General features: G+C 46.4%; 1 protein-coding gene across 4 annotated transcripts in view; it reads right to left on the reverse strand.

The window, feature by feature from the left end:
- HSD17B7 (hydroxysteroid 17-beta dehydrogenase 7) overlaps positions 1-27,370 on the reverse strand; it is a 169,648-nt gene that overhangs the window by 129,407 nt on the left and 12,871 nt on the right. For all 4 annotated transcript variants that reach the window (XM_040407786.1, XM_040407785.1, XM_040407784.1 and 1 more), the window contains exon 2: positions 9,770-9,973. In XM_040407786.1, coding sequence (XP_040263720.1) covers positions 9,770-9,973 — 204 coding nt within the window. The remainder of the gene's footprint in view (positions 1-9,769; positions 9,974-27,370) is intronic.

Genomic DNA, 27,370 nt, shown 5'->3' on the forward strand with positions numbered 1-27,370 from the left:
TGAGCGCATGGGACAAAAACCATCGGTCCTTAAACTCAAAAATAATCCTATCAAGACAAAGTCTAGATTCTCTATCCTGGTGGACCAACCCCAAAAACCTAAGGAAGGGGGTCGCCTGGAATCTTTCTCCAGTCATAGTAATTACTACACATGCAAGCCAGTGGGGCTGGGGGGCCCATCTAAGAGATCAATTCCTTCAGGGGAGATGGTCCAGTCTCGACAGTCGCAGATCCTCAAATTTCAGAGAGCTGAAAGCTGTTTGGAAGACCCTGAAGAGGGCAGAACAAACTCTCTCCGGCCACCACATCAAGATCCTATCGGACAATGTGACGACGGTATGCTACCTGAAGCGTCAAGGGGGAACCAGGAACCCTCATCTTCAGGGATTATCAGACCAAATATTTTGTTGGGCATAAGAAAAGGTGCTCTCAGTTTCAGCAGTCCATCTAAGAGGAGTAGAAAACTCCACAGCCGACTTCCTAAGCAGACACACGCTCAACCCGGGAGAATGGTCTCTAAACAAGGAAGTGTTTCAGCAGATCTGTCATCAGTGGGGACTCCCACAAGTAGACCTCTTTGCGGCAAGAGAAAACACCAAACTAAACAATTTTTTTTCTCTGAATCCAAGGGACAACCCGCTGGGGGTAGACGCCCTGTCCCAGGATTGGGATATGGATCTGGGGTACGCTTTCCCTCCTTTCCCCCTGATTCCAGCGGTCCTAAAGAAGCTGAGGACATGCTCAATGACTCTCATTCTGATAGCTCCGGCATGGCCAAAGAGGGCCTGGTTTCCTTTGCTGAAGGAGATGGTGATAGGAGATCCGTTACCCCTTCTGAGAAGGAAGGACCTTCTCCTACAGGGACCCCTGGAACATCCAAACCTCGACAGACTACGGTTAACAGCCTGGATCCTGAAAGGCAGATCCTGAGGAAAAAGGGTCTGTCAGAGAAGGAAATATCTACCCTACAACAAAGCCGCAAACCTATAACCTCAGCTATATATTTAAAAATTTGGAAAAAATTTACCTCATGGCTGTCACAAACACATCCTGGGGTTTCTGACCCATCTATAGGCTACATTCTGGATTTCCTGCAGTTGGGGTTTGATTTGGGTTTGAAACCCAGTACCCTTAAGGTCCAGATTTCAGCATTGAGTTGTTTTCTGGACACCTCCTTAGCTGAGCACAGATGGATAAAAAGATTTATTAAATCTACTTCCAGAATGAGACCTACTATTAGGCAGACGGTACCACCTTGGGACCTAAATATAGTCTTAGAAAGTCTATGTAATCCCCCGTTTGAACCAATTGAGCAGTTATCTGACAGATTACCGTCTCTTAAAACCATCTTTCTGCTAGCAATTACCACAGCACGCAGAATAGGGGAAATTCAGGCCCTTTCCATCAGGGAGCCATATCTAAAAGATTTGGACGACCGGATTATTTTAAAATTGGATCCATCCTTTCTACCAAAAGTTGTCTCTTCGTTCCATAGAAATCAGGAAATAATTCTTCCTTCCTTTTGTTACCTCTCCCAAAAATATGCAGGAAGAAAAGTTTCATTGTCTGGACGTAAGGAGATCCGTGTTCGGAGGAAAGAACAAGGGCAATAAGGCCTCAAGACAGACTTTAGCTCGTTGGATCAGAGAAGCGGTTCAACAAGCCTACGTGCTGAAAGGACTACCATGTCCATTGTCCATTAAAGCCCATTCCACCAGAGCAGTGGCAACTACTTGGGCAGAAAAAGCAGACGCCTCAATTGAACAAATTTGCAGGGCCGCTACTTGGTCCAGTTTCACTACCTTTGTCAGGCACTATAGACTGGACTCTCTTGCCAACCAGGAACTAGGCTTTGGCCGCAAGGTTCTTCAGGCAGTGGTCCCCCCCTAATTATTAAGCTGGTAGTTCTCCAGTGGGTGCTGTCATGGAGGGACGTCCTGGGAACTAAGATTTAGTCTTACCGGTAAACGGTTTTCCAGGAGTCCGACATGACAGCACCCGTTAATACCCCCCCTTTTTTTTTTGTTCCTGGATTTTGTTTCTGGGATCCATGCATGTAATATATATATATATATATATATATATATATATTTGTATGCAGAAATTCCAATGTGAAGTTAACATGGAGGTTCAAATAAACAGTTTGGATCCTATCTGGTGTAGTAATTTGGAAAAACACTGGTAAGAGGTCCAATAGGACATCCTCCAGTGGGTGCTGTCATGTCGGACTCCTGGAAAACTGTTTACCGGTAAGACTAAATCTTAGTTTTTTTTTTTCGTTCAGCCTCTGGGCTGAAAGAAAAAATGAACGGCTCAGATTTCTTCATTTGCATCGATCAATGTGGATGATAAAAATCTCTGCCAAAAAAAAAAAAAAAAGGAGGGGAAAGGCGTCTGCCAGGACATAGGAGCTCCGCCCAACATCCAAACCCACTCAGCTCGTTTGCCCTGGCAAACCCGATTTCCGGGATTTTTTTATTTATTTTTTATATACAAAGTGTTTGCCAAAGCATATGAACACCGCCGCCCCCTCAGCTCATATGCCTCGGCAAACGTATCTTTTACTGCAGAGGAGAAATCTCGTCTTGCAGCGCCGCATACACCGACTTTTGTGTAATCTGACAGCAGCGCAATGCTTCTGTCAGAATACACATCAGTGCTGCAGCTAGTCGATCAGTTGGTCCACCTGGAAGGTAAAAAAAAAACTAAGAAAAAACCAGGCCGCAACGCAATAAACTTTATTTAACTTTTTGAACAGAACGTTAACTTTTTTGCTTACCGGTGATTTTTTTTTTTACTTTTATAGGACAAACCTCTTCTTCCCCATGGGACAATGTGCAAAGCGCAAATCGCCCAAAGATGTGGCGAAGTACATTATGCACTTTGTCCCAGGTGAAAGGAGAGGTTTGCAGCAGCTGCGAGTGAAAGGGCCCTAATAGCCCTGTGTGCCTGTCCTTTGAGATGCAAACCCTATGCTAAGTGTACCTGTGTGTGGTACTTCCGGAAACACTCCCCTAAGCATAGGGCAGGGTGGTCAGGGCAGTCAGGACAGAAATAGCGGGTGTCGCGCCTTATTCCACTCCTGCTACAGACACGACATCTTTTTCGGGGTGACTGTTGGGTTGAGGTACCAGCAACGACATTGGGGAAATGTCGCTCGTGTAGACGGCTCACTACACTGGTGGATGGGGCCACGGAACCTCCTGGATACAGGAGGTTCTCGATCTCTTCCTGAAATTTGAGGAAGGATCCTGTTCTCCCAGCATTACTGAAGAGAACAAAACTATTGTACATAGCCAATTGAATTAAATATACAGACACCTTCTTATACCAGCATCTGGTGCGTCAGGAAACTAAATAAGGAGCCAACATCTGGTCATTGAAGTCCACCCCTCCCATGAGCGAATTATAGTCGTGGACTGAGAGGGGCTTTTCAATGACACTGGTTGCCCGTTCTATTTGTATTGTCGTGTCTGCGTGAATGGAGGAGAGCATGTAAACGTCACGCTTGTCTCTCTATTTCACCGCAAGCAGTTCTTCGTTACACAAGGCAGCCCTCTCCCCCCTTGCAAGACGGGTGGTAACGAGCAGATGGGGGAAGCCCCGGCGACTAGGTCGCGTGGTGCCACAGCAGCCAATCTGTTCTAGGAACAAATGAATGAAGAGGGGCACACTTGTGTAAAAATTGTCCACATAAAGATGGTACCAAGTCCCAGACTGTCTTCCCACTGCTCCCCAGGTAGTCAGGGCAACCGACCGGCTCCAGGGTCTGATCTTTACCCTTATAGATCTGAAATTTGTGGGTATAGCCTGTGGCACTTTCACAGAGCTTATACAATTTGACCCCATACCGGGCGCGCTTGCTTGGGATGTAGTGTTTGAAGCCAAGGCGCCCGGAAAAATGTATAAGGGACTCGTCTACGCAGATGTTTTGCTCAGGGGTATACAAATCTGCAAATTTGTTGTTGAAGTGGTCTATGAGGGGCCGAATTTTGTGGAGCCGGTCAAAAGCTGGATGGCCTCTGGGACGAGAGGTGCTGTTGTCGCTAAAGTGCAGGAAACGCAGGATGGCCTCAAATCGTGCCCTGGACATGGCAGCAGCGAACATGGGCATGTGATGAATTGGGTTCGTGGACCAATATGACCGCAATTCATGCTTTTTGGTTAGACCCCATATTGAGGAGAAGGCCCAGAATTTTTTTTTAATTCGGAAACTTGGACGAGTTTCCACCGGAAAGGCTGGGCATAATAGCTTCCCGGGTTGGCGGCTATAAATTGAGTGGCATACCGATTTGTGCCACGACTATGTCCAAGAGCTCCGCAGTCAAGAACAGCTCAAAAAATCCCAGTGCCGAACATATCTGAGCTGTCTCAACCCGAACTCCAGACTGGGTGGTGAAAGGGGGAACTAATGGTGCGGCTAAAGTTGGGGATTGCCAATCAGGGTTTGCCAGCACCTCAGGGTCTCTACGGGCCTGTCTGTGCGGTGGCTGCGACGGGGTAACTATTGCACGTGCCACCGTACCAGCTTCAACTGCCCTTCTGGTGCTCGCCACTTCACCATGTTCTACGGCAGTGCTGGTACTAGGTCCAGGGTGGGCTGCGCTGCTGGTGTATGCCTCACCACGTAATCCGACAGCGCCAGCCCCACTCTGCTGCCCTTGAAGCGGATCCTGCGCAACCTGTGGTGTAGCAACACGGGGCCGGGTACACCTGGTGCTATCAGGGACCTCAACCTCCTCGTCCGAACTTTGGGTCAGACTGCCACTGCTTTCTACAGGTTCATATTCTGACCCGCTGGATTCGTCAGATGAGTGTTCCTATTCCTCATCCGACTGGGTCAGAAGACTGTAGGCCTCTTCAGAAGAATACCCCTTGTTTGCCATTTGGACTACTAAATTTAGGGGGTATTCCCTGAGAATACCTAAGAAAAAAAAGCAAGCCTGTCTTACAAATGGGAGGCTAGCGAAGTACCGGAGGCCGCTGCGATTGATAAAAAAAATATCAAAACTGATTTTTTTTTTATCACCGCAGCGCTTGTAAAGTGATTGTGCAGTGATAAAAAAATAAAAATAAATGTTGTCACTGCGGCGGGGCGGGCGTGGGTGAACGCACGTGTGGGCGACCGATCAGGCCTGATCGGGCAAACACTGCGTTTTGGGTGGAGGGGGAACTAAGGTGACACTAATACTATTATACAGGGTGGGCCATTTATATGGATACACCTTAATAAAATGGGAATGGTTGGTGATATTAACTTCCTGTTTGTGGCACATTAGTATATGTGAGGGGGGAAACTTTTCAAGATGGGTGGTGACCATGGCGGCCATTTTGAATTCGGCTATTTTGAATCCAACTTTTGTTTTTTCAATAGGAAGAGGGTCATGTGACACAAACTTATTGGGAATTTCACACGAAAAACAATGGTGTGCTTGGTTTTAACGTAACTTTATTCTTTCATGAGTTATTTACAAGTTTCTCTTTGTTTACAGCCATTGACAAGTCGCCGAGGTTAACACGTGAGGAGCGGATAGAAATTGTGTTGATGTCTGGTGAACGCAGTAACCGGGTCATTGCAGCAGATTTCAATGCAAGACACCCTACGAGACCACCCATCTCCCATGCTACAGTTAGCAAACTGCTTGCCAAGTTTCGTGAAACTGGTTCAGTGTTGGATTTGCCAAAATGTGGACGCATGAAATCTGTCTCTAATGAAGAAACATCAGTGGCTGTCCTAGCTTCATTCAGCAAGAGCCCACAGCGTAGCACTCGCCGCATGTCACTGGAGAGTGGCATTAGTCGAACATCCCTTCGGTGGATATTAGCTACTCACAAATGGCACCCTTACAAACTCCAGCTATTGCAGCATCTCAACCAGGATGACCCGGATCGGCGCACTGAATTTGCAGAATGGACAAAACAAAAATTGGTACAGGACCCTCAGTTTACGCAGAAGATTTTGTTCAGTGATGAGGCAAACTTTTATGTGAATGGTGAAGTTAACAAACAAAACCACCGCTATTGGTCTGACACTAACCCACATTGGATAGATCCCTCCAAGACTGTTGGAACAAAAAAATTTATGGTATGGTGTGATATATGGGGTACAAAGATAGTGGGGCCATTCTTCATCAATGGAAACCTCAAGGCCACTGGATATGCGAAATTGCTACATGATGTGTTTCCCTCTTTATGCACTGAAGCTGGCATGTTCCCTGAGTTTTTCCAGCAAGATGGTGCACCACCACATTATGGGTGTCAGGTCCCAGCATTCCTAGATGAACAGTTTCCTGGAAAGTGGATTGGTCGTCGTGGGCCAGTTGAATGGCCCCCAAGGTCTCCCGATCTGACCCCCTTAGACTTTTATCTTTGGGGTCATCTGAAGGCAATTGTCTATGCTGTGAAGATACGAGATGTGCAGCACCTGAAACTATGGATACTGGAAGCCTGTGCTAGCATTTCTCCTGCGGTGTTGCTATCAGTGTGTGAAGAGTGGGAGAAGAGGGTTGCATTGACAATCCAACACAATGGGCAGCACATTGAACACATTTTATAAGTGGTCAGAAACTTGTAAATAACTCATGAAAGAATAAAGTTACGTTAAAACCAAGCACACCATTGTTTTTCGTGTGAAATTCCCAATAAGTTTGAGGTGTCACATGACCCTCTTCCTATTGAAAAAACAAAAGTTGGATTCAAAATGGCCACCATGGTCACCACCCATCTTGAAAAGTTCCCCCCCTCACATATACTAATGTGCCACAAACAGGAAGTTAATATCACCAACCATTCCAATTTTATTAAGGTATATCCATATAAATGGCCCACCCTGTAGATCTGACTGATCAGTTTTGATCACTTACAGATACTATAAAAGTACAAATGCTGATTAGCGATACGCTAATCAGCGAATCAGTGACTGCGGTGCGGTGGGCTGGGCGCTAAACAATCGCTAACTACCTAACCAAGGGGCCTAAACTATCCTAAAACCTAACAGTCAATACCAGTGGGAAAAAAAAGTGCCAGTTTACACTGATCACTTTTTTCCCTTTCACTAGGTGATTGACAGGGGGCACTGAATTTGTGATTGAGAGGCCACTGAATTTCACTAGGTGATTGAAGTGTGCTGTTTGGTGTACTCACTGTGAACTGTGCTCCTCTGCTGGAACCAACCGACCAAAAGGACCAGCAGAGGAGCAGAGAAGCCATTTAACACCTTATATTTATAAATATAAGGTGTTAGATGGCTTGTGATTCGTTTTTTGGAAAATCAGCAGCCTGCCAGCGACTATCATTGGCTGGCAGGCTGGTGATGTAATACCCCTCTAACTTTTGCAGGCCCGCGATGTGCATGCGCGGGCCGGCTTTGAGCGTAATCTCGCGAGATGACGCGCCGATGCGTGACTCTGCCTGAGATTGCCGCCTCCGGAACGCGATGCTGCGTTAGGCGGTCCGGAGGCGGTTAAAAGACTTTTGGGGTCATATATCGAACTGTTGTAATGTAGAACTGGCTTAGTTATCCATAGCAACCAATCAGATTCCACATTTCATTTTCCAAATGAGTTGTCAAAAAATGAAAGGTGGAATCTGGTTGCTATGGGCAACTAAGCCAGTTCTACTTTTCACCAGTTTGATAAATGACCCCATTTATACTTAGGCATGACAATACACCATAGCATGTAACCAAGTTACCTCCTGCTTAGCTGATACAAAAAGTGACAAGGAGAGAACCCATGATTTTAAAAAGCTCCAATTACTGGAAAACACACTGGGCGAGATTTATCAAAAGTGGCTTAAATGCCCCTAGCAACCAGATTCCATCTTTCATTTTGCAAAGGAGCTCTGAAAAATTAAAAGGTGGAATTTTATTGGCTGCTTTGACTTTTTTTTTTTGTGTTTTTCTGAAAAATAACAAAGATCCTCTGCATCAGTTATGCACACTTGGCATAACAGGCCTGAAAAACGTTATTTTTAAACAAAATCAGAACAGAAAAATAACAGTGATGTTAACAGTCCTTAGCCCCTTAAGGACCGGGCTCATTTTCACCTTCAGGACCAGGCCATTTTTTGCAAATCTGACCAATGTCACTTTATGTGGTGATAACTTTAAAACGCTTTGACTTATCCAGGCCGTTATGAGATTGTTTTTTCATCACATATTGTACTTCATGACACTGGTAAAATGAAGTAAAAAAAATAATTTTTATTTATAAAAAATACACAAAATTTACCTTTTTTTTTTTATAAATTGCAAATTTCCAAGTTTCAATTTCTCTACTTCTATAATACATAGTAATATCTACAAAAATGGTTATTACTTTACATTCCCCATATGTCTACTTCATGTTTGGATCATTTTGGGAATGACATTTTATTTTGTCGGGATGTTACAAGGCTTAGAAGCAAATCTTGAAATTTTTAAGAAATTTTCAAAAACCCACTTTTCAAGGACCAGTTCAGGTCTGAAGTCACTTTGTGAGGCTTACATAATAGAAACCACCCAAAAATGACCCCATTCTAGAAACTACACCCCTCAAGGTATTCAAAACAGATTTTACAAACTTTGTTAACCCGTTAGGTGTTCCACAAGAGTTATTGGCAAATAGAGATGAAATTTCAGAATTTAAATTTTTGGGCAAATTTTCCATTTTACAATTTTTTTCCAGTTACAAAGCAAGGGTTAACAGCCAAACAAAACTCAATATTTATGGCTCTGATTCTGTAGTTTACAGAAACACCCCATATGTGGTCGTAAACTGCTGTACAGGCACACGGCAGGGCGCAGAAGGAAAGGAATGCCATACGGTTTTTGGAAGGCAGATTTTGCTGGACTGTTTTTTTGACACCATGTCCCATTTGAAGCCCCCCTGATGCACCCCTAGAGTAGAGACTCCAAAAAAGTGACCCCATTATAGAAACTACGGGATAGGGTGGAAGTTTTGTTGGTACTAGTTTAGGGTATATATGATTTTTGGTAGCTCTATATTACACTTTTTGTGAGGCAAGGTAACAAGAAATAGCTTTTTTGGCACTTTTTTTTTGTTATTTACAACATTCATCTGACAGGTTAGATCATGTGGTATTTTTATAGAGCAGGTTGTCACGGACATGGCGATACCTAATATGTATACAATTTTTTTTATTTATGTAAGTTTTACACAATGATTTCAAGTTTGAAACAAAAAAAAAAAAAAAATCATGTTTTAGTGTCTCCATAGTCTGAGAGCCATAGTTTTTTCAGTTTTTGGGCGATTATCTTAGGTAGGGTCTCATTTTTTGTGGGATGAGATGACTGTTTGATTGCCACTATTTTGGGGTGCATATGACTTTTTGATCGCTTGCTATCACACTTTTTGTGACTTAAGATGACAAAAAAAAATTTTTTGGGGCATTTTAAAGTTTCTGATCCCTGCGGTCAGGGACCGCGGGTATCAGAAACTGCAGAAAGCGCTGCAAACCGCAGGTCTGAATTGACCTGCGGTTTGCAGCGATCGCCGATATGGGGGGGTTCACAGGACCCCCCTCGGCATTGACCCTGGGTGCCAGGCTGTGTGTAACAGCCGGGGTCTCAGCGCTGTCACCATGTATGCAGACATGGTGACAGTTTAATGCCATGACGAGTATACTCGTCATGGAGCACTGCTACTTAGCGCTCTATGACGAGTATACTCATCATAGGTCCTGAACGTGTTAAGCCAGTTTTCCTTTATACCAGTTTTGAAAACTCTCGCCCACGGTCTATCATAAATGTCCATACATTTTATACTTGCCTTTGTGTAAGAATCCTTGCTCCTTGCAACACTGATTTTATGCTACCAACATCAACCTGAACAATGCTGACGTCAGCTGACGGGTGAGAGGACAGAAGGGCAGAACGTGCAGCTTCAGCTCTATGCATACTTCGGCAGGCCAAACATAAGTGGATCTGGTCATCTTGAGAAAGAAGCCTCCGACACAGAGCTAAGCCAATACCACTAAAATGTAGAAAAACACAAAAGACATAAGATATACAAACAATTCCCCCAACGCAATAGGGTACAAATTGTAGTCACAGCTTCAGATCTCTAAATATGTCACCACAGCTGTACAGCCAGTAAGAGTTTCTCATACGATAGCATCACGTGACTGCACACATGTGAAAGGGGCCGGTGCTGAGAACTTTGCACACGGTCTGGTATGTGCAGAGCATAAGCACGTTGATAGCGAGGCAGAGTTATTAAAGGGTTGGCCAGTTTATACTACTAGCTGCATACCTTCTGATAACAGCACATTCATGGAGCTAGTAATAAGCATTATGAAACTATCAGTTGTGATGTCCGATAGTTTTATATGCACAATTCATGTTTACACACAGGTCCCGTGACCTAAGTGCTGGAGCTCCGATAGGAACATGGCCGCTGATGGAGGATTTCATTCAGTTACACTGGGGACAGACTGCGCATGAGCTGGTTTCCAGTCCCCAGTGTAACTGAATGGAGGCCACTGAATCCTCCATCCCCGGCAGGAGGCCTGCATGTAAACATAAATTATGCATATTAATATATTGGACAGAGACAATAGTTTAACAATACTTATTATTAGCTGCATGTATGTGCCTTTACCAGCACATGCGCAGCTAGTAATATACTGTATTTTTTGCCCTATATGACGCGTCAGTTTTAGAGGAGGAAAATAAGACCACCAATGTTAGTCAGACCTCAGCTTACAGCCCCAGACAGACCACCAATGTTAGTCAGACCTCAGCTTACAGCCCCAGACAGACCACCAATCTCCTCAGCTTACAGCCCCAGACAGACCACCAATGTTAGTCAGACCTCAGCTTACAGCCCCAGACAGACCACCAATCTCCTCAGCTTACAGCCCCAGACAGACCACCAATGTTAGTCAGACCTCAGCTTACAGCCCCAGACAGACCACCAATCTCCTCAGCTTACAGCCCCAGACAGACCACCAATCTCCTCAGCTTACAGCCCCAGACAGACCACCAATCTTAGTCAGACCTCAGCTTACAGCCCCAGACTAGAGTTTTTGCGATACCAAAATTTTGATTCGGTTTCAATACCATAAAAAAGTATTGCGATACTCGATACCACGTGAAAAAAAAAAAAAGCCACGTGCATTCCGCATTTTAAAAAATGGTGAATTGCGCAGATTTATTTTATATTTTAATAGTTTGGCAATGTTTATTTATTTATCGTTTAGATATTTTACCTGAGGGGTTAACTGCCGCTGATCACAGCTCCCTGTCAGAGGCAGGATGTCGACTATACGATTCTGTTGCCGGCACCTGCCTCCTGTATTAAAAGTTAAAGACGACCTTATATGGGTTCGGACTTTGTTAACCCCTTAAGGACGGGCTCATTTTCACCTTAAGGACCAGGCCATTTTTTGGAAATCTGACCAGTGTCACTTTAAGTGCTAATAACTTTAAAACGCTTTGACTTATCCAGGCCATTCTGAGATTGTTTTTTCGTCACATATTGTACTTCATGACACTGGTAAAATGAAGTCAAAAAAATTATTTTTTTTTGCACAAAAAAATACCTAATTTACCAAAAATTTGGAAAAATTTGCAAATTTCAAAGTTTCAGTTTCTCTACTTCTGTAATACATAGTAATACCCCAAAAAATTGTGATGACTTTACATTCCCCATATGTCTACTTCATGTTTGAATTATTTTGGGAATGATATTTTATTTTTTGGGGATGTTATAAGGCTTAGAAGTTTAGAAGCAAATCTTGAAATTTTTCAGAAATTTACAAAAACTCAATTTTTAGGGACCAGTTCAGGTTTGAAGTCACTTTGCGAGGCTTACATAATAGAAACCACCCAAAAATGACCCCATCTAAGAAACTACACCCCTCAAGGTATTCAAAACTGATTTTGCATACATTATTAACCCTTTAGGTGTTGCACAAGAGTTATTGGCAAATGGGGAGGAAATTTGAGAATTTAATTTTTTTGTCAAATTTTTCATTTTAACACATTTTTTCCACTAACAAAGCAAGGGTTAACAGCCAAACAAGATTGTATCTTTATTGCCCTGACTCTGCCGTTTACAGAAACACCCAATATGTGGCCGTAAACTACTGTACGGCCACACAGCGGGGCGTAGAGGGAAAGGTGCGCCGTATGGTTTTTGGAAGGCTGATTTTTATGGACTGGTTTTTTGACACCATGTCCCATTTGAAGCCCCCTGATGCACCCCTAGAGGAGAAACTTCCTAAAAGTGACCCCATCTAAGGGTCTGATGTCTGTATAATACAGTACAGTACAATATATATTGTTCTGTACTGTATTTTACTTACACTGAACAGATCTATGCTTTCAGCATAGATCTGTTCAGCACCATGGACAGCAGGACGCCTAAGCAGGCGTCCTGTTGCCATGGGAACCCTCCCCGTCTGCTCAGAACTTCGCAGCCGGGGAAGGGTAAGCACAGGGCTGAGGGGGGCTCTCTGGGGGCTCTCTCCCTCTCCATCGGGGGGCTGCAAAGGCACAGCAGCCCCCCGATGGAGAGGGAGGGAGCTCCCTGACCAATGACAGTTAACTTTTTCCATACAGCGGTCCGTACGGACCGCGGTATGGAAAGGGTTAAACGGCTGACATCTGCACAGATGTCAGCCGTTTATACCAGGGTGCCAGCAATGTGCTGTCACCCTGGTATACCCACTAGAAGCCAACGATCATTCATGGGGAGGCGGGCGGGGGATCGCGATCCCGCCTGCCGCACCGCCCGCCTCCCGCAACGCCCCCACCGCATGCGACACCCCCCCCGCACCACCCGCCGGCATCAAATCATGCAGGGGTGCAGGGGGGGGTGAAAAATATAGATTTTAGCCACTCTAAAGTTTCTGATCGCCGCGGTCAGGGACCGCGGGGATCAGAAACTGCAAAAAGCGCAGCAAACCGCAGGTCTGAATTGCCCTGCGGTTTGCTGCGATCGCCGACACGGGGGGGTCACATGACCCCCCCTGGCGTTGTCACAGGATGCCGGCTGAAGGATTTTAGCCGAAATCCCGTTCCGTTTAACCCCTCGGGCGCCGGAATACAGATTTTAAGTCAGGACGTACCGGTACGTCCTGTGTCCTTAAGGACTCGGGAAATAGGGCGTACCGGTACGTCCTATGTCCTTAAGGGGTTAAGAAGCAGGCTACATAGAGCGGCACCCAGGGATGTCCCAGCACTTACTATTATTCCTGGGCGCCGCTCCGTTCGCCCGATGTGCGCCTGTGCCCCATTACCGTCTCCTGCAGTCCTGCTCCATATGCTAATTACTATCGGAGCAATGGGGAAGAGACAGCAGCTTCTCTAGTGGGTGTTCCTTTTCCCCTGACTGTAATGCTGTTCAATCGCAGTGCAGGGAGAAGGAACACCCACTAGAGAAGCTGCTGTCTCCTCCCCATTGCTCCGATAGTAATTAGCATATGGAGCATGACTGCAGGAGACTGTAATGGGGCACAGGCGCACAGCGGGCGAACGGAGCGGCGCCCAGGAATAATACTAAGTGCTGGGACATCCCTGGGTGCCGCTCTATGTAGCCTGCTGCTTAAAGTCCGGACCCATGAAAAGTACTTTGGTGGCGCAGTGCGCCCTCCCCTCCTCCGCCCCTCTCTCCCCATTGGTGGCAGCAGCAGCACATGAAAGGGGGGGGGGGGGGGGGGAGACTGCTTCCTTCTCCCCTGTGCTGCTGAGGGAACATGAGCGCGCCGACAGCAGCACGCTCATGTTCAGAGATCCTAGACTGCGCAGGAGCGCAGGCCAGTATAAAAAAAATTATAAATGGAAATCAATACCGGGACAAAAGTATTGATTGGGTATCGAGATTTCGATACCCGCAACAACCCTACCCCAGACAGACCACCAATGTTAATCAGACATCAGCTTATCCTCAAACTCCATTCCTGAAGAGATTAAGCTAAAGATCTTATGGACTGTATTACTTTCTCCCCTTCCTGTTGTGATATATACATACATTGCCCTCTAGCCGGGTCCTGAACCAGTTGGGAAAGGTAATTGTCTTTGGTTATTACCAAGAACCTGTATCCTTATGAGATATACAGGTTTCAGTTTCCTAGTCTATATCTGGGTAGTTGAAGTCCCCCATAATAACAACCTCATTATGATCTGCCGCCTCGTCTATCTCCTTTAGACCTCATTCAGATGGCCGTAGTGTTTTGCGAATCTGCAAAACATGGATACCGGCCATGTGCATTCTGCAATTTGCGGACCGCACATGGCCACAACCATAATAGAAAATGTCTATTCTTATCCGCAGTTACGGACAATAGGATATGCTCTATCTTTTCCGTGGAATGGAACCACTGATGCGGACAGCCCACAGTGTGCTTTCCACATCTTTTGCGGCCCTGTTGAAATGAATGGGTCCGCACCCGTTCTGCAAAATTGCAGAACGGGTGTGGACCCATTCAAACGGCCATCGAAATGTGCCCTTAGTAGTGGATTTTCTGTGGACTGGTATATTAGGTGGTTTATAATAAACTCCTATTAGTAATTTATTATTGTTTTTGCCGCCATGTATTTCTACCCACAGTGACTCCACATGTTCATGTCTCTCACATATCTTCTCGACTGTTGGCTTTAGACAGGACTTTACATAAAGACAGACCCCTCCCCCTCTCCGGTTTTGGAGATCCTTTCTAAACAGACTGTAACCCTGTACGCCAGGGGTGGCCAACCTTACAGACACAAAGCCAGAACAAAAAACGTATGACTACCAGGAGCCACAAGCTATACATCACACACATAGGAAATATTTTTTTATATTTTAATAGTTCACACTTTTCAGGCATGGCAATATGTAATACGTTTATTTTTTATTGTTTTTATATGTAAAATAGAAAAAGGGAGCGATTTAAACTTTGTAGTATTTTTGTGGTTTTTTTGGGGTTTTTTATTTTATTTATTTACTATTAGTCCCCTTAGGAGCTAGAACCCTTGTCCTATTCACCCTAATAGAGCTCTATCAGGGTGAATAGGACTTCACAAACTCCCTGCTGTCCTGTGCATAGTGCACACAGCAGAAGAGAGATTACTATGGCAGCCAAGGCTTCAGTAGCATCCTGGCTGCCATGGTAACAGATCTGACTCCCAGGATTACACTGCTGTGGCTCCAATCGGAACTGCCACCAATGAAGAGGGGGGAGGGCACCCTGTGGCCACTGCCACCAACGATACTAATACTTGGGGGGCATTGCGCCACCAATGGTTAGAATTTATAATACTGGGCACCTGAGGGGTGAATTTCCACTGATCACGTGCCCTGTTATTGAGGCCGGGTATGTGATACCGCCAACGGCACCCACTGCCTCATATACTTGAATTAATGTGCTAATTACATTTATTGGTGGTGCAGTGGCCACAGCTGCTCCCCTTCTCCTCCCTGCTATCTCCCCATTGGTGGCAGCCACGTCACAGTGGAGAGGGAGGGACTCCCTCCTTCTCAACTGTGCTAGTGAAGAGAACATGGTACACGCTGAGAGCGGTGCATGCCATTTTCTCTATTAGGCTGCGCAGCTGCTTCCCATCTCCACCGCTAGAGCAGCACTTGAAGCAGCAGAGTCGCAGGTCAGCCACCCCTGCTGTACATTAACTGCCCAGTACATGTAAAGTGTAGAGCAGATAACCAGTGGCACTACACCAAACCTAAAATGGTCAGGATGCGACTGCCGAGGAGTGGTGCCTCACGGAGGTGCTCAGCTTGTAGCTGCAGTGAGCATATATGATAAAAGGAAAAAAGAGAACACCATTGATAGGCAGGTAACTTTATTCCATGGCAGGAGGGGGTACAAGGGTAGCAGCAAGTAAGCAACAGCCGTTTCACGCATGTATGCACTTCTTCTGGTTTTCCAACACTGAAGAGGTCACGGCACCTTCTTATAGTGCACAGGAAGCCGCATCATCGCAGTAATTTGCTTAATTACTAAGTAATCAACACCTGGCCTGTAAGAGGGAGGGCAGGGATTTCAGTCAGGCGGGACCTCTTAAATGATGTAAGGTGCATATGTGAACATACATAAACCAATAAGAACAAATCAAAATACGAAAATACAATAAGCAAGAGTGGTTCATTACAAAAATACGCTCATATCTATTTTTTCATTTAGTCCCAGCGGACCCAATGCATCCGTGCGTAGGATCCATATAGTTTCTCTTCTCACAAGCTCCCTTTCTCTGTCACCACCTCTTTCAGTGCGGTTAACTACTTCAAGGCCATTATGTTCGGAGATTCCTGGTATAAACAAAGGGTCGGTACCGCGATGGGGACCCCAGTGGCGTGTACTTTTGCCAATCTGTACCTGGTCCGGTTCGAAGACCGTTTTGTGTACTCGAGTTCTAATCCATTTCTGAAATATATGCATGCCTATTACAGATTCGTGGATGATGTTTTCATCATATGGTCCAGCGATGAGGCACATTTCCGGGCTTTCGTGGATTACTTGAATACACAGAACGACATGAACATGCGATTTACTTACCAGTTTGGGGGCAATAAAATCGAGTTTCTGGATGTAGTGGTATCAGTGGTGGAGGGGGAGTTGGTGACGGAAGGTTTTCGTAAGCCGACCGCCGCCAACTCCCTCCTCCATTTCTCCAGCTATCACCCAAGCACAGTAAAACAATCAGTGCCATATGGCCAATTCAGAAGACTTGCGCGTATAAATACCACCTCAATGAGTTATGATAAACAGGCGCAGGATCTGCGCGCTAGGCTGAGACGTAGAGGGTATCCCCCAGACTTGTTGACTCAAGCTATGACAAAAGCGTCACAAGTACATCAGACAGAAGTAAGGGAGGGTAAACCCTCAATAAAAGGGCCCCCACCCTTCGCCTTTTCCTTTAAATTCAGTCCTATGGCCGATAAGATAAAACAGGTCATAAAGAGAAATTGGAGTATCTTAGTGAGGGACGATTCCCTAAAACAATTGAAGGATATGAAACCGGTGATAGCGTTTAGAAGATGCCATACTATACGCGATCAAGTGGTAACTAGCCATTTCAGAAAAAAACGTCTCACATGGCTGTCTGAACAGAGACCAAAAGGGAATAGGAGATGCAGAAGCTGTTCCTTCTGCAGCTTCAATTCCCAATTACAAGTGATCTCTGTTGCAGGGATAGAACACAAGGTTTTTCCACTTATTACCTGCCGCAGCAAATTTGTGGTTTATATAATTTTATGTAGATGCGGACGCTTCTACATCGGAAAAACTATCCGCTGCTTATTTGAAAGATTCTGCGAACACCTAAACTCCTTAAAAACAGGAAAGGGTGTTCCGCGGTTAATAGATCATGTGAACAGGGCACATAGTGGAAATCCCAATGTGCTGACTTTTGCTGGCCTTGAAGTAGTTAACCGCACTGAAAGAGGTGGTGACAGAGAAAGGGAGCTTCTGAGAAGAGAAACTATATGGATCCTACGCACGGATGCATTGGGTCCGCTGGGACTAAATGAAAAAATAGATATGAGCGTATTTTTGTAATGAACCACTCTTGCTTATTGTATTTTCGTATTTTGATTTGTTCTTATTGGTTTATGTATGTTCACATATGCACCTTACATCATTGAAGAGGTCCCGCCTGACTGAAATCCCTGCCCTCCCTCTTACAGGGCAGGTGTTGATTACTTAGTAATTAAGCATATTACTGCGATGATGCGGCTTCCTGTGCACTATAAGAAGGTGCCGTGACCTCTTCAGTGTTGGAAAGCCAGAAGAAGTGCATACATGCGTGAAATGTCTGTCGCTTACTTGCTGCTGTAGCTGCAACCCTTGCACCCCCCTCCTGCCATGGAATAAAGTTACCTGCCTATCAATGGTGAGTGCTGCTTGTTTTGTTCTCTTTTTCCTTTTATCATTAACTGCCCAGTCATAGTGCTCATCCAGCCATGTCTTAGTTATTCCCATTATGTCATAGTCCTCCTCACACATCACTAATTCCAGTTCCCCAGTTTTATTAGTCAGGTTTCTGACATTAGTATACATTCAATTAAGAGGTCTATGTATATTTGTTAGCCTACACTGTTCTAGTCATTCCTTGCCCCAGGTCTCTATCTGCACCATCTTCCCCTTCTATAATGTAATTTCTCCCCCCCCCCCCCCCCCCCCCCAGTCCAACCAACCTTCTAGCCATCTTCTCTTCCCCCCAACACAGCTGCCCCTTCCCCATTGAGGTGCAGCCCATCCCTACGATACAGCCTGTAGCTGACAGAGAAGTCGGCCCAGTTCTCCAGGAACCCAAACCCCTCCTTCCTACACCAGATCTCGAGCCACTTGTTTACCTACCTAATCTCCCGCTGCCTTTCTTCTGTGGCTAATGGTACAGGTAGAATTTCAGAAAACACTACCTTTGAGGTCCTTGCCCTAAGCTTGTGACCTAAATCCCTAAGATCATTTTTAAGTACGCTCCACCTACCTCTAACTTTGTCATTAGTTCTGATATGGACCATCACCTCTGGGCCTTCACCAGCCCTTCCCAGTAATCTGTCAACCCAATCCGCGATGTGTTGAACTCAAGCACTTTGATAGATTGCCCTATCTGTACCCCTAATAATTGAGTCTCCAACTACCAGCACCTGTCTGGCCTGCCCTGCTCTCCTGCTTACTGGAGTTGACATTCTTCTGACTGGCAGAGGAAGGCTGAGTTCACATGGGCGAGATTGCTGCATGGGTGCAATGCGTGAGGTGAACGCATTGCACCCGCACTGAATCCGGACCCATTCATTTCTATGGGGTTGTGCACATGAGCGGCGATTTTCACGCATCACTTGTGCATTGCGTGAAAATCGCAGCATGCTCTATATTGTGCTTTTATCACGCAAAGCAGGCCCCATAGAAGTGAATGGGGCTGTGTGAAAATCGCAAGCGAGGATGTGGTGCGATTTTCACGCATGGTTGCTAAGATGACAGTCTATTCACTGTATTATTTTCCCTAATAACATGGTTATAAGGGAAGATAATAGCATTCTTTAATACAGAATGCTTAGTAGAAGGTCAATTGAGGGTTAAAAAAAAGAATAACTCACCTCCTCCTCTTGATCGCGTAGTTGCCGATCTCTTCTTACTTTAATCATGAGCTGCCGGCTAAAGGACCTGTGGTGACGTCACATCACATGGTCCATCACTGTGGTGATGGACCATGTGATGAGCTCAGTAACGTCACCACAGGTCCTGAAGAAAGGGCAGGAGACCGGCAGCTATGCGATCAATTGGAGGAGGTAAAATATTTTTTATTTTATTTTTTTAACCCTCAATTGACCTTGTACTAAGCATTCTGTGTCAAAGAATGCTATTATTTTCCCTTATAACCATGTTATAAGGGAAAATAATTACATCTACACAACACCGAACCCAAACCTGAACTTCAGTGAAGAAGTTCGGGTCTGGGTACCACATTCAGTTTGTTATGACGCACGTGCAAAAAGCATTGCACCCGCGCGATAAAAACTAAACTACGAAACGCAATCGCAGTCAAAACTGACTGCAATTACATACCTACTTGCACAGGTTTGCCGCAATGCAACCGAAATGCATCCTGAGCCAAAACATGACGCCCGTGTGAACCCAGCCAAAGTGTCTAGCTGCAGCAGTGCTCTCCCTGAACAGACATCCCCCTCATTTGCCAACCTTACAAACTTGTTGGGGTGTGTCAGATCAGGGCTAGCCTCCCTGGCACTCTTCCTTCTGCCGTGTTTTTTGTTTATCCAGCTACCTACCTCACTTTCTTGAGCCTCCATGCTACCACACTCCCCCACGTCTACCCCAGAGTGCCTGCTCAGTGATGGAGAAAAACTCTATTCTAAATTACCAACGCTTCTCAATGTTGTAACTCGCCGGTGTTAGGAACACAATGTGCAATTCCTAACAGATAATTTGCTCACATTTTGAAGAAAGATATGCACCCTCCAATGGCTGTTCCAGGACTGCATACATTAGACAAGATGTGCACTGGACTGCGCTGTCAATAATGGAACACATACTAAGGCTCCATTTACACGTGTGTGGTGTGTTGCGGATCCGCAACACACCCGACCGGCACCGCTATAGAAATGCCTATTCTTGTCTGCAGCTGCGGACAAGAATAGGACATGTTCTATCTTTTGCGGAGCTGCGGACCCGAAGATCGGGGCCGCGCTCCGCAAATGCAGATGGCACACTGTGAGCTGTCCGCATCCATTCCGTCCACATAGAAAATGAATGGATCCGCACCCGTTCCTCAAAATTGCCGAACAGATACGGACCCATTTGCGGACGTGTGAATGGACCCTTAATGGGGATTACACAAGAAAAGAGAAAAAATACAATACAGTGCAGTGATAAACTGATTTATGGTAGTCCTCTCCTAAAGTCCCTGAATCTAAAGTCACTTAATGTTAACCCTTACCATACCAGAGGTTTTTTCGTTTTTATATCTTCCCTATTGTGAGGGAAAGCAAAAAAGTGTCCATTTTGTATACATATATGTATAACCTGCACTGACACAAGAGGAGCATTTAGCCTTGCAAGGCAGGAGTACAAATTCCACAGTGGGCCCCTAATTCCCCTTATGCTGACCATTAATTTTCTTATCTGAAATCAAACATAGCAACTCAAACCTTGTCTACACCTAGGACATGTATAAATACTTGCACTGCTTATTACAATAAAGGGCAATACGAGAAACATCTTGCTGTCTCTCTGTGTCTTGACCTTGAGCCGTCTCGCAGAACTATTAGGACACCGCATCACATCAGAAGGTCGGTATGTGATCACACTATCTTCCTGGAGCCATAACTTTTTTATTTTTCTGTTCACACAGCTGTATGAGGGCTTATTGTTTGTAGGACAAGTAATACTTTCTAATGCCATCATTTAATGTCATACAATATAGTGGGAAGCGGGAAAAGTTTCCAAATGGGGTGGAATTGGAAAATTCTGCCACCAATTTACAGGTTTTGTTCGCACAGCGTTCCGTTACCACGAACCATAACGCAATTCTATGACAGAAGGCATAACAGAATGGTCCGTATTAACTGAATCCATAACGCAATTCACCTTTTACCAGTAAACGAAGTGTGAACAAATTTCAAATTCGCTCATCTCTAATCACCATCTTCTGACCCCCATAACTTTTATATTTATATGTACTGAGCTGTGTGGGCTAATTTGTTGTGGGACAATCTGTAGTTTTCATTAATACCATTTTGGAGTGTGTGTGCCCATTTTATCAAATTTTTGGGGGTAATAGAAGCAATGAAAAAATGGCAAATTGGCCATTTTGACCCTATTGTCCGTTACACCATTCTGCATATTGTAAAAAATATTTTTAGATTTTAATAGTATGGGAGTTTTCGGTCACGGTGATAACCATGATGTATTATTTTTTTTATTCTACGGAAAGGTGATTTAATATTTTTTTTTTTTTACTTTTTTGTTGCTCATATTTGTGCCTACAAAATCCAATATTTTGATTTGAATTCTCAATAGGGGATGAGTGAATCATCCGAAGTCAATTCGCATAAAACTTTGTTCTAATACTGTACGGTGCAGGAGCTCGGTACAGTATTAGAATGTATGGGCTCCGATGAGCCGAAGTTATTGCTTCGCGAAGTCTCACCAGACTTCATGTAATAACTTCATAAATTAATTTGTACTGTAAAAAAACATTTCTCGTTCCAAGGTACCACTTGGAACCGAACCAGAGTTCGGGAAATGTTTTTTTAAAGGACAAATTAATTTATGAAGTTACTAGCAGAAGGACCCGGCTTCACACAGGTATATTTCATCTATTTCATTTAATGTTTGTGTATCATTAAAAGAAAGACAGTATCCACTATAACAGTGACATCTACAGTACCCCGCCCCTTTAACAGTGACCTCCACAGCAGTTGCTCCTTTATTAGTGACCTCCACAGTCCCCCGTCTCGTTAACAGTGATTTCCACAATAACCCGCCCCCTTAACAGTGACCTCTACAGAGCTCTGTTCCCTTAAAAATGTGACCTCCACAACACCTCAGCCCCTTAACACTGACCTCCATAGCGGACCGTCCCCTTAACTGTGACCTCCACAGTTCCCTGTCCCCTTAACAGAGACCTCCACAGCATCCCGCCCCCTTAAGGCCTCATGCACACGACAGTATTTTTTCACGGTCCGCAAAACAGAGTTCCGTTGTTCCGTGATCCGTTTCCGTTTTTTTTTTCCGTGTGTCTTCCTTGATTCTTGGAGGATCACCAGACATGAAAAGTGAAAAAAACTAAGTCAAGTTTGCCCTGAAAATTATAGGAAAAAAAACGGACACGGATCACGGACGCGGATGACAATCTTGTGTGCCTCCGTGTTTTTTCACGGACCCATTTACTTGAATGGGTCCACGAACCATTGTCCGTGAAAAAAAAATAAAACAGGTCTTATTTTTTTCACGGACTGGAAACACGGACGCGGATGACAAACGGTGCATTTTCCGAGTTTTCAACGGACCCATTGAAAGTCAATAGGTCCACAGAAAATCACGGAAAACGGAACAACGGACACGGAACCCAACAACGGTCGTGTGCATGAGGCCTAACAGTGACTTCCACAGAGGCCGCCCCTTCATTAGTGACCTCCACAGTACCCCATCTCCTTAACAGTGATTTCCACAACACCCGTCCCCTTAACAGTGGCCTCTACAGCAATCTGCCCCTTAACACTGACCTCGATAGCGGACCGTCCCCTTAACTGTGACCTCCACAGCAGCCTGCCCTAGGTCCGGTTTTAGGCCGGACAGTCCGGCTTTCAGACTCCCTGGGCCTGGAAGGACACAGATGTTGTTTTGAACAGCTCACTCTCAGACAGCAGCACTGTGCTGTCTGAGCATGAGCTGCATAGAGAAAATCACCCTCCCCCGATCCCCTGCAGCTGACAGAAGTTGATTTTTACCTTCATTTTTTTTAATCCCTGTCAGCTGCGGAGTGTGAGGTGGCATGGCTTAGCAGGACCTGGGGGCGGGGTTTTTAAGTCAGTCTTTTGAGGGTGGCCTGAATAGCCACCCTACCTATCCCCTGAATAGTGACCTCCACAGCACTCCACTCCTTTAAAGGGGTTGTCCGGGTTCAGAGATGAACCCGGACATACCCAAAATTTCACCCAGGCAACCCCCTTGAGGCTAGCATTGGAGCATCTCACGCTCCGATGCGCTCCCTTGCCCTGCGCTAAATCGCGCAGGGCAAGGGCTCTTTTGTTTATCATAACACACTGCAGGGCAGAAGCTTCCGCCCGGCAGTGTGTTCGGTGACATCACCGGCTCTGATGGGTGGGCTTTAGCGCTGCCCTAGCAGTTTTACTGGCTAGGGCAGTGCTAAATCCCACCCATCAGTGCTGGTGACGTCACCGGGCTTCCTGGCAGCACCATGGAGAGCCAGGTACGTCACTGGATCTCCCAAAAATGCCTCTGATGCTCAAGTCTGGGGAGCTGCCGGGGTGAAAATGGAGGTATGTCCGGGTTCAGCTCTGAACCCGGACAACCCCTTTAACAGTGTCATCCACAGCGCCCTGCCCCTTAAAAGGGAACCTGTCACCGCGATTTTGTGTATAGAGCTGAGGACATGGGTTGCTAGATGGCCGCTAGCACATGTGCAATACCCAATCGCCATAGCTCTCTGTGCTTTTGTGTAAAAAAAAAAAATATATAAATATTTGATACATATGCAAATGAACCTTAGATGAGTCCTGTCCCTGAGATGAGTCCAGCACCGCCCCGAATCCTCAGAATCTCCTCCTTGCTCCCCGACGTCAGAAAGCTAGAGCACCGTAATCTCGCAATTCTTTGCAACGATTAATCAACGTTATCGATAATATTCGATAACTGGATTCGTTGTCAACGAATCCCGTTATCGAATAATCGGCTGATTCGTTGCTCTGCGGGCGGTCAGGCGCTATGCCTACGGGTCCTTGAACTTTAGATCACCGCATCTTTATTACCTTACAATGAAGCTCCAGTAACAGGCAGGGCAGGCGGTGGCGTAACGTCACTTACTCACGTGACGCACAGGCTCCACCTGCTTCATTCATAAAGTAGGTGGAGCAGGCGCGTCACGTGAGTAAGTGACGTTACACCGCCACCTGCTCTGCCTGTTACTGGAGCTTCATTGTAAGGTAAAAGAAGATGCAGTGATTTAAAGTAAAAGTTACTGCCGGTTAAGAAATACTGCTGTGAGCGGCGGGGCCAGGGCTGTTATGGGGAGGGTGGGGATCTGTGGACAGCACCGTTATGGGGAGGGGAGGGGGATATATCTGTGGACGGCACAGTTATGGGGAGGGGGGGGGGAATCTGTGGATGGCACCGTTATGGGGAGGGGGGGGGGGATATATCTGTGGACGGCACAGTTATGGGGGGGGGGGGGGGATCTGTGGATGGCACTGTTATGGGGAGGGGGATCTGTGGATGGCACATAGCATAAGATGCTATATAGTGCCATCCACAGATCCCCTCCCCATAACAGTGCCATCCACAGATCCTCCCCCCCTCCCCATAACAGTGCCATCCACAGATCCCCCCCCTCCCCATAACTGTGCCATCCACAGATCCCCCCCCCCCTCCCCATAACCTTGCCATCCACAGATCCCCCCCCCCTCCCCATAACGGTGCCATCCACAGATCCCCCCCCCTCCCCATAACGGTGCCATCCACAGATCCCCCCCCTCCCCATAACTGTGCCATCCACAGATCCCCCCCCCCCCCTCCCCATAACGGTGCCATCCACAGATCCCCTCCATAAGGGTACATTCACACGACCGCAAATGGGTCCGCATCCGTTCCACAATTTTACGGAACGGGTGCGGACCCATTCATTTTCTATGGGGACGGAATGGATGCGGACAGCACACAGTGTGCTATCCGCATTTGCGGAGCGCCTCCCCGATCTTCCGGTCCGCAGCTCCGCAAAAGATAGAACATGTCCTATTCTTGTCCGCAGCTGTGGACAAGAATAGGCATTTCTATAGGTGTGCCAGGCGGGTGTGTTGCGGATCCGCAATACACCACGGTCGTGTGAATGTACCCTAACGGTGCCCTCCACAGATCCCCTCCATAACAGTGCCATTCACAATTTGTTTTATTATGGCCTTTGAACATAATTTTTCAAGTAAATTCATATAAACCCCTTTTTCCAGGACGTCCTCCATGACAGCACCCATGGAGGATGTCCTTACTGGCTTCTGTTGGGACAGGAAGAGAGACAGTTTAAAGGGCCCCTCCCCACCCCCTTGCTCCAGTGTTCTTCCTGTCCCAACAGGGATAGGAGGAGTTAGAGAGCTCTCTCCTAGCAAGATAGGTAGGGAACGGGGCGAGTCTGGTCGGGGGGTGCTTACCTCTCCTCTTCAGACTCCGGCAGGCCCCCGAACCAGCACCACTCTGGGAAGCGGTCCCCTGGTTAAGTCCCTGATTCCCTCTCTGGCCGGCCGCACGAATCGGGGACGCTGTAGCCGCTTCTCCCCATCGGAGCTCTGGGCTCGGCTGCGGCTCCTGCGCTCCTCTGACGTCAGAATGCCGGCCGCGCTCACGTGACCGGAAGCCAGTACGCGTCACCGGAAGTGTATGGCGACGCGCATCGGCATGCTGGAGACACGCCGAACCGGTGGTCTCGCATGTCCTGGGGGTTGACTCTTCCCTGGAATGAGTCCCCCTGGGAAAGAGCAAGCGGAGGCGGAGCCAGGCGGCGACGGGCGGACCGGTAAGTTAGCTGAAACTTATTTAAGACGCCAGATGGCAGCCTGGTAGGTTGCATCATGGAGGTCCAGGCGTCCAGCAAGCTTGAAACTTGTTCAGACTCCCCCGTCCAGGCCCCTGTAAGTAGTCACCTTGCGTACTTTGTACAGGGATAAATTTTTGGGCTCAGCAGTTCCCTAATTGGCCTTATCCCCCCTTTCTCTTAGACTTCTAAGGAGCCAGGGCACAGGCCTCATGGGGACCCTAAAAAGAAGGGCAGGACTGCTAGACGGGCCCTCTGGCTCAAGTCCTGGTCTGGGGACGTAGCGTCAAAGAACAGACTCTGCTCCATTCCGTTCTCTGGCTCATTTATGTTCGGCCCAGTTTTGGACTATCCTCCAGAATGCGGCAGATAACAAGAAAGGGTTCCCTGAAGAGAAGCCTAAAAAGCCCCAGCCCTTTCGTAGACCCTCGGGCCAAAATCAGGCTAAGGCCTATAGAGGGAAAGGAAAATCGGGCCGTTGGAGCTACCCCAAGGGTAGAGGTAGGGGTTTCCTCTTCAACCCCAACACCAATACAGGGAAACCATGACGCCAGACCAGTGGGAGGGAGACTTCGTCACTTTTGGGAAAGATGGAAGAGAGTTACTTGCAATCAATGGATCCTGGACTCCATCAGGGACGGCTTCAGGATAGATTTCAGAACTCCTCCTCCACAAACGTTCCAGGTGACCTATTTCGAATCTCCTCTCCTTCAACAGCAACTACGGTCACATATTCAAAGCCTTCTGGTTCTGGGAGCTATCACCCAGGTTCCTTCTCCCCAGCAGTTCACAGGCCACTACTCGAGACTTTTCTTTGTGAAGAAGCCAGACGGGTCGGTGAGGACAATCAATTTAAAATTTCTGAACAGGTGGGTGACGTACTACAGGTTCAAGATGGAGTCAATAAGATCCTCCACTCCTCTGATCCCTCCAGGTGCTCATCTTTGCACACTGGACCTCAAGGATGCGTACTACCACATCCCCATACATCTTCAACACCAACAGTATTTAAGGTTTGCGGTCAAGTACAGGGAGGAGACCTTTCACTACCAGTTTCAGTGCCTGCCGTTCGGGATCTCATCTGCCCCCCGTCTATTCACAAAAGTAGTATCAGAAATGATGGCCTACCTTCGCCAGAATTCAATTACAATCGTGCCCTACCTGGACGACTTCTTACTGATAGCAGACTCAGTTCAAAAATTACTGGGGGACATCCATCAGACCTTAGACCTTGGGGTGGATCGTGAACTACCCAAAATCGGATCTGGTACCAGACACGAGGAAGGAATTCCTGGGCACTCTCTTAGATACAAGGATACAACACTCCTTTCTTCCAGAGAGGAAACAGATCAATCTAAGACAAAAGATAGAGCTGTTCAAAAAGAAGAGAACCCACTCATCCAGAGAAGCCATGCAGATCCTGGGACTGATGACCTCCTGCATCTCAATAGTACCCTGGGCCCAATTCCACTCCAGGACCCTCCAGAAGGCAGTTTTGACAGCCTGGAACAGAGACCACCGCTCTCTGAACTCCAGGATGAAAATATCGGAAAAAGTGGTAAAATCCCTGTCCTGGTGGATAGAACCAGGGAATCTGGAGAAAGCAGTCCCGTGGAATTTGACTCCAGCCATAACCGTCACCACG

This window comes from Bufo bufo, chromosome 9 (genome assembly GCF_905171765.1).
Source record: "Bufo bufo chromosome 9, aBufBuf1.1, whole genome shotgun sequence".
NCBI classification, from domain to species: domain Eukaryota; kingdom Metazoa; phylum Chordata; class Amphibia; order Anura; family Bufonidae; genus Bufo; species Bufo bufo.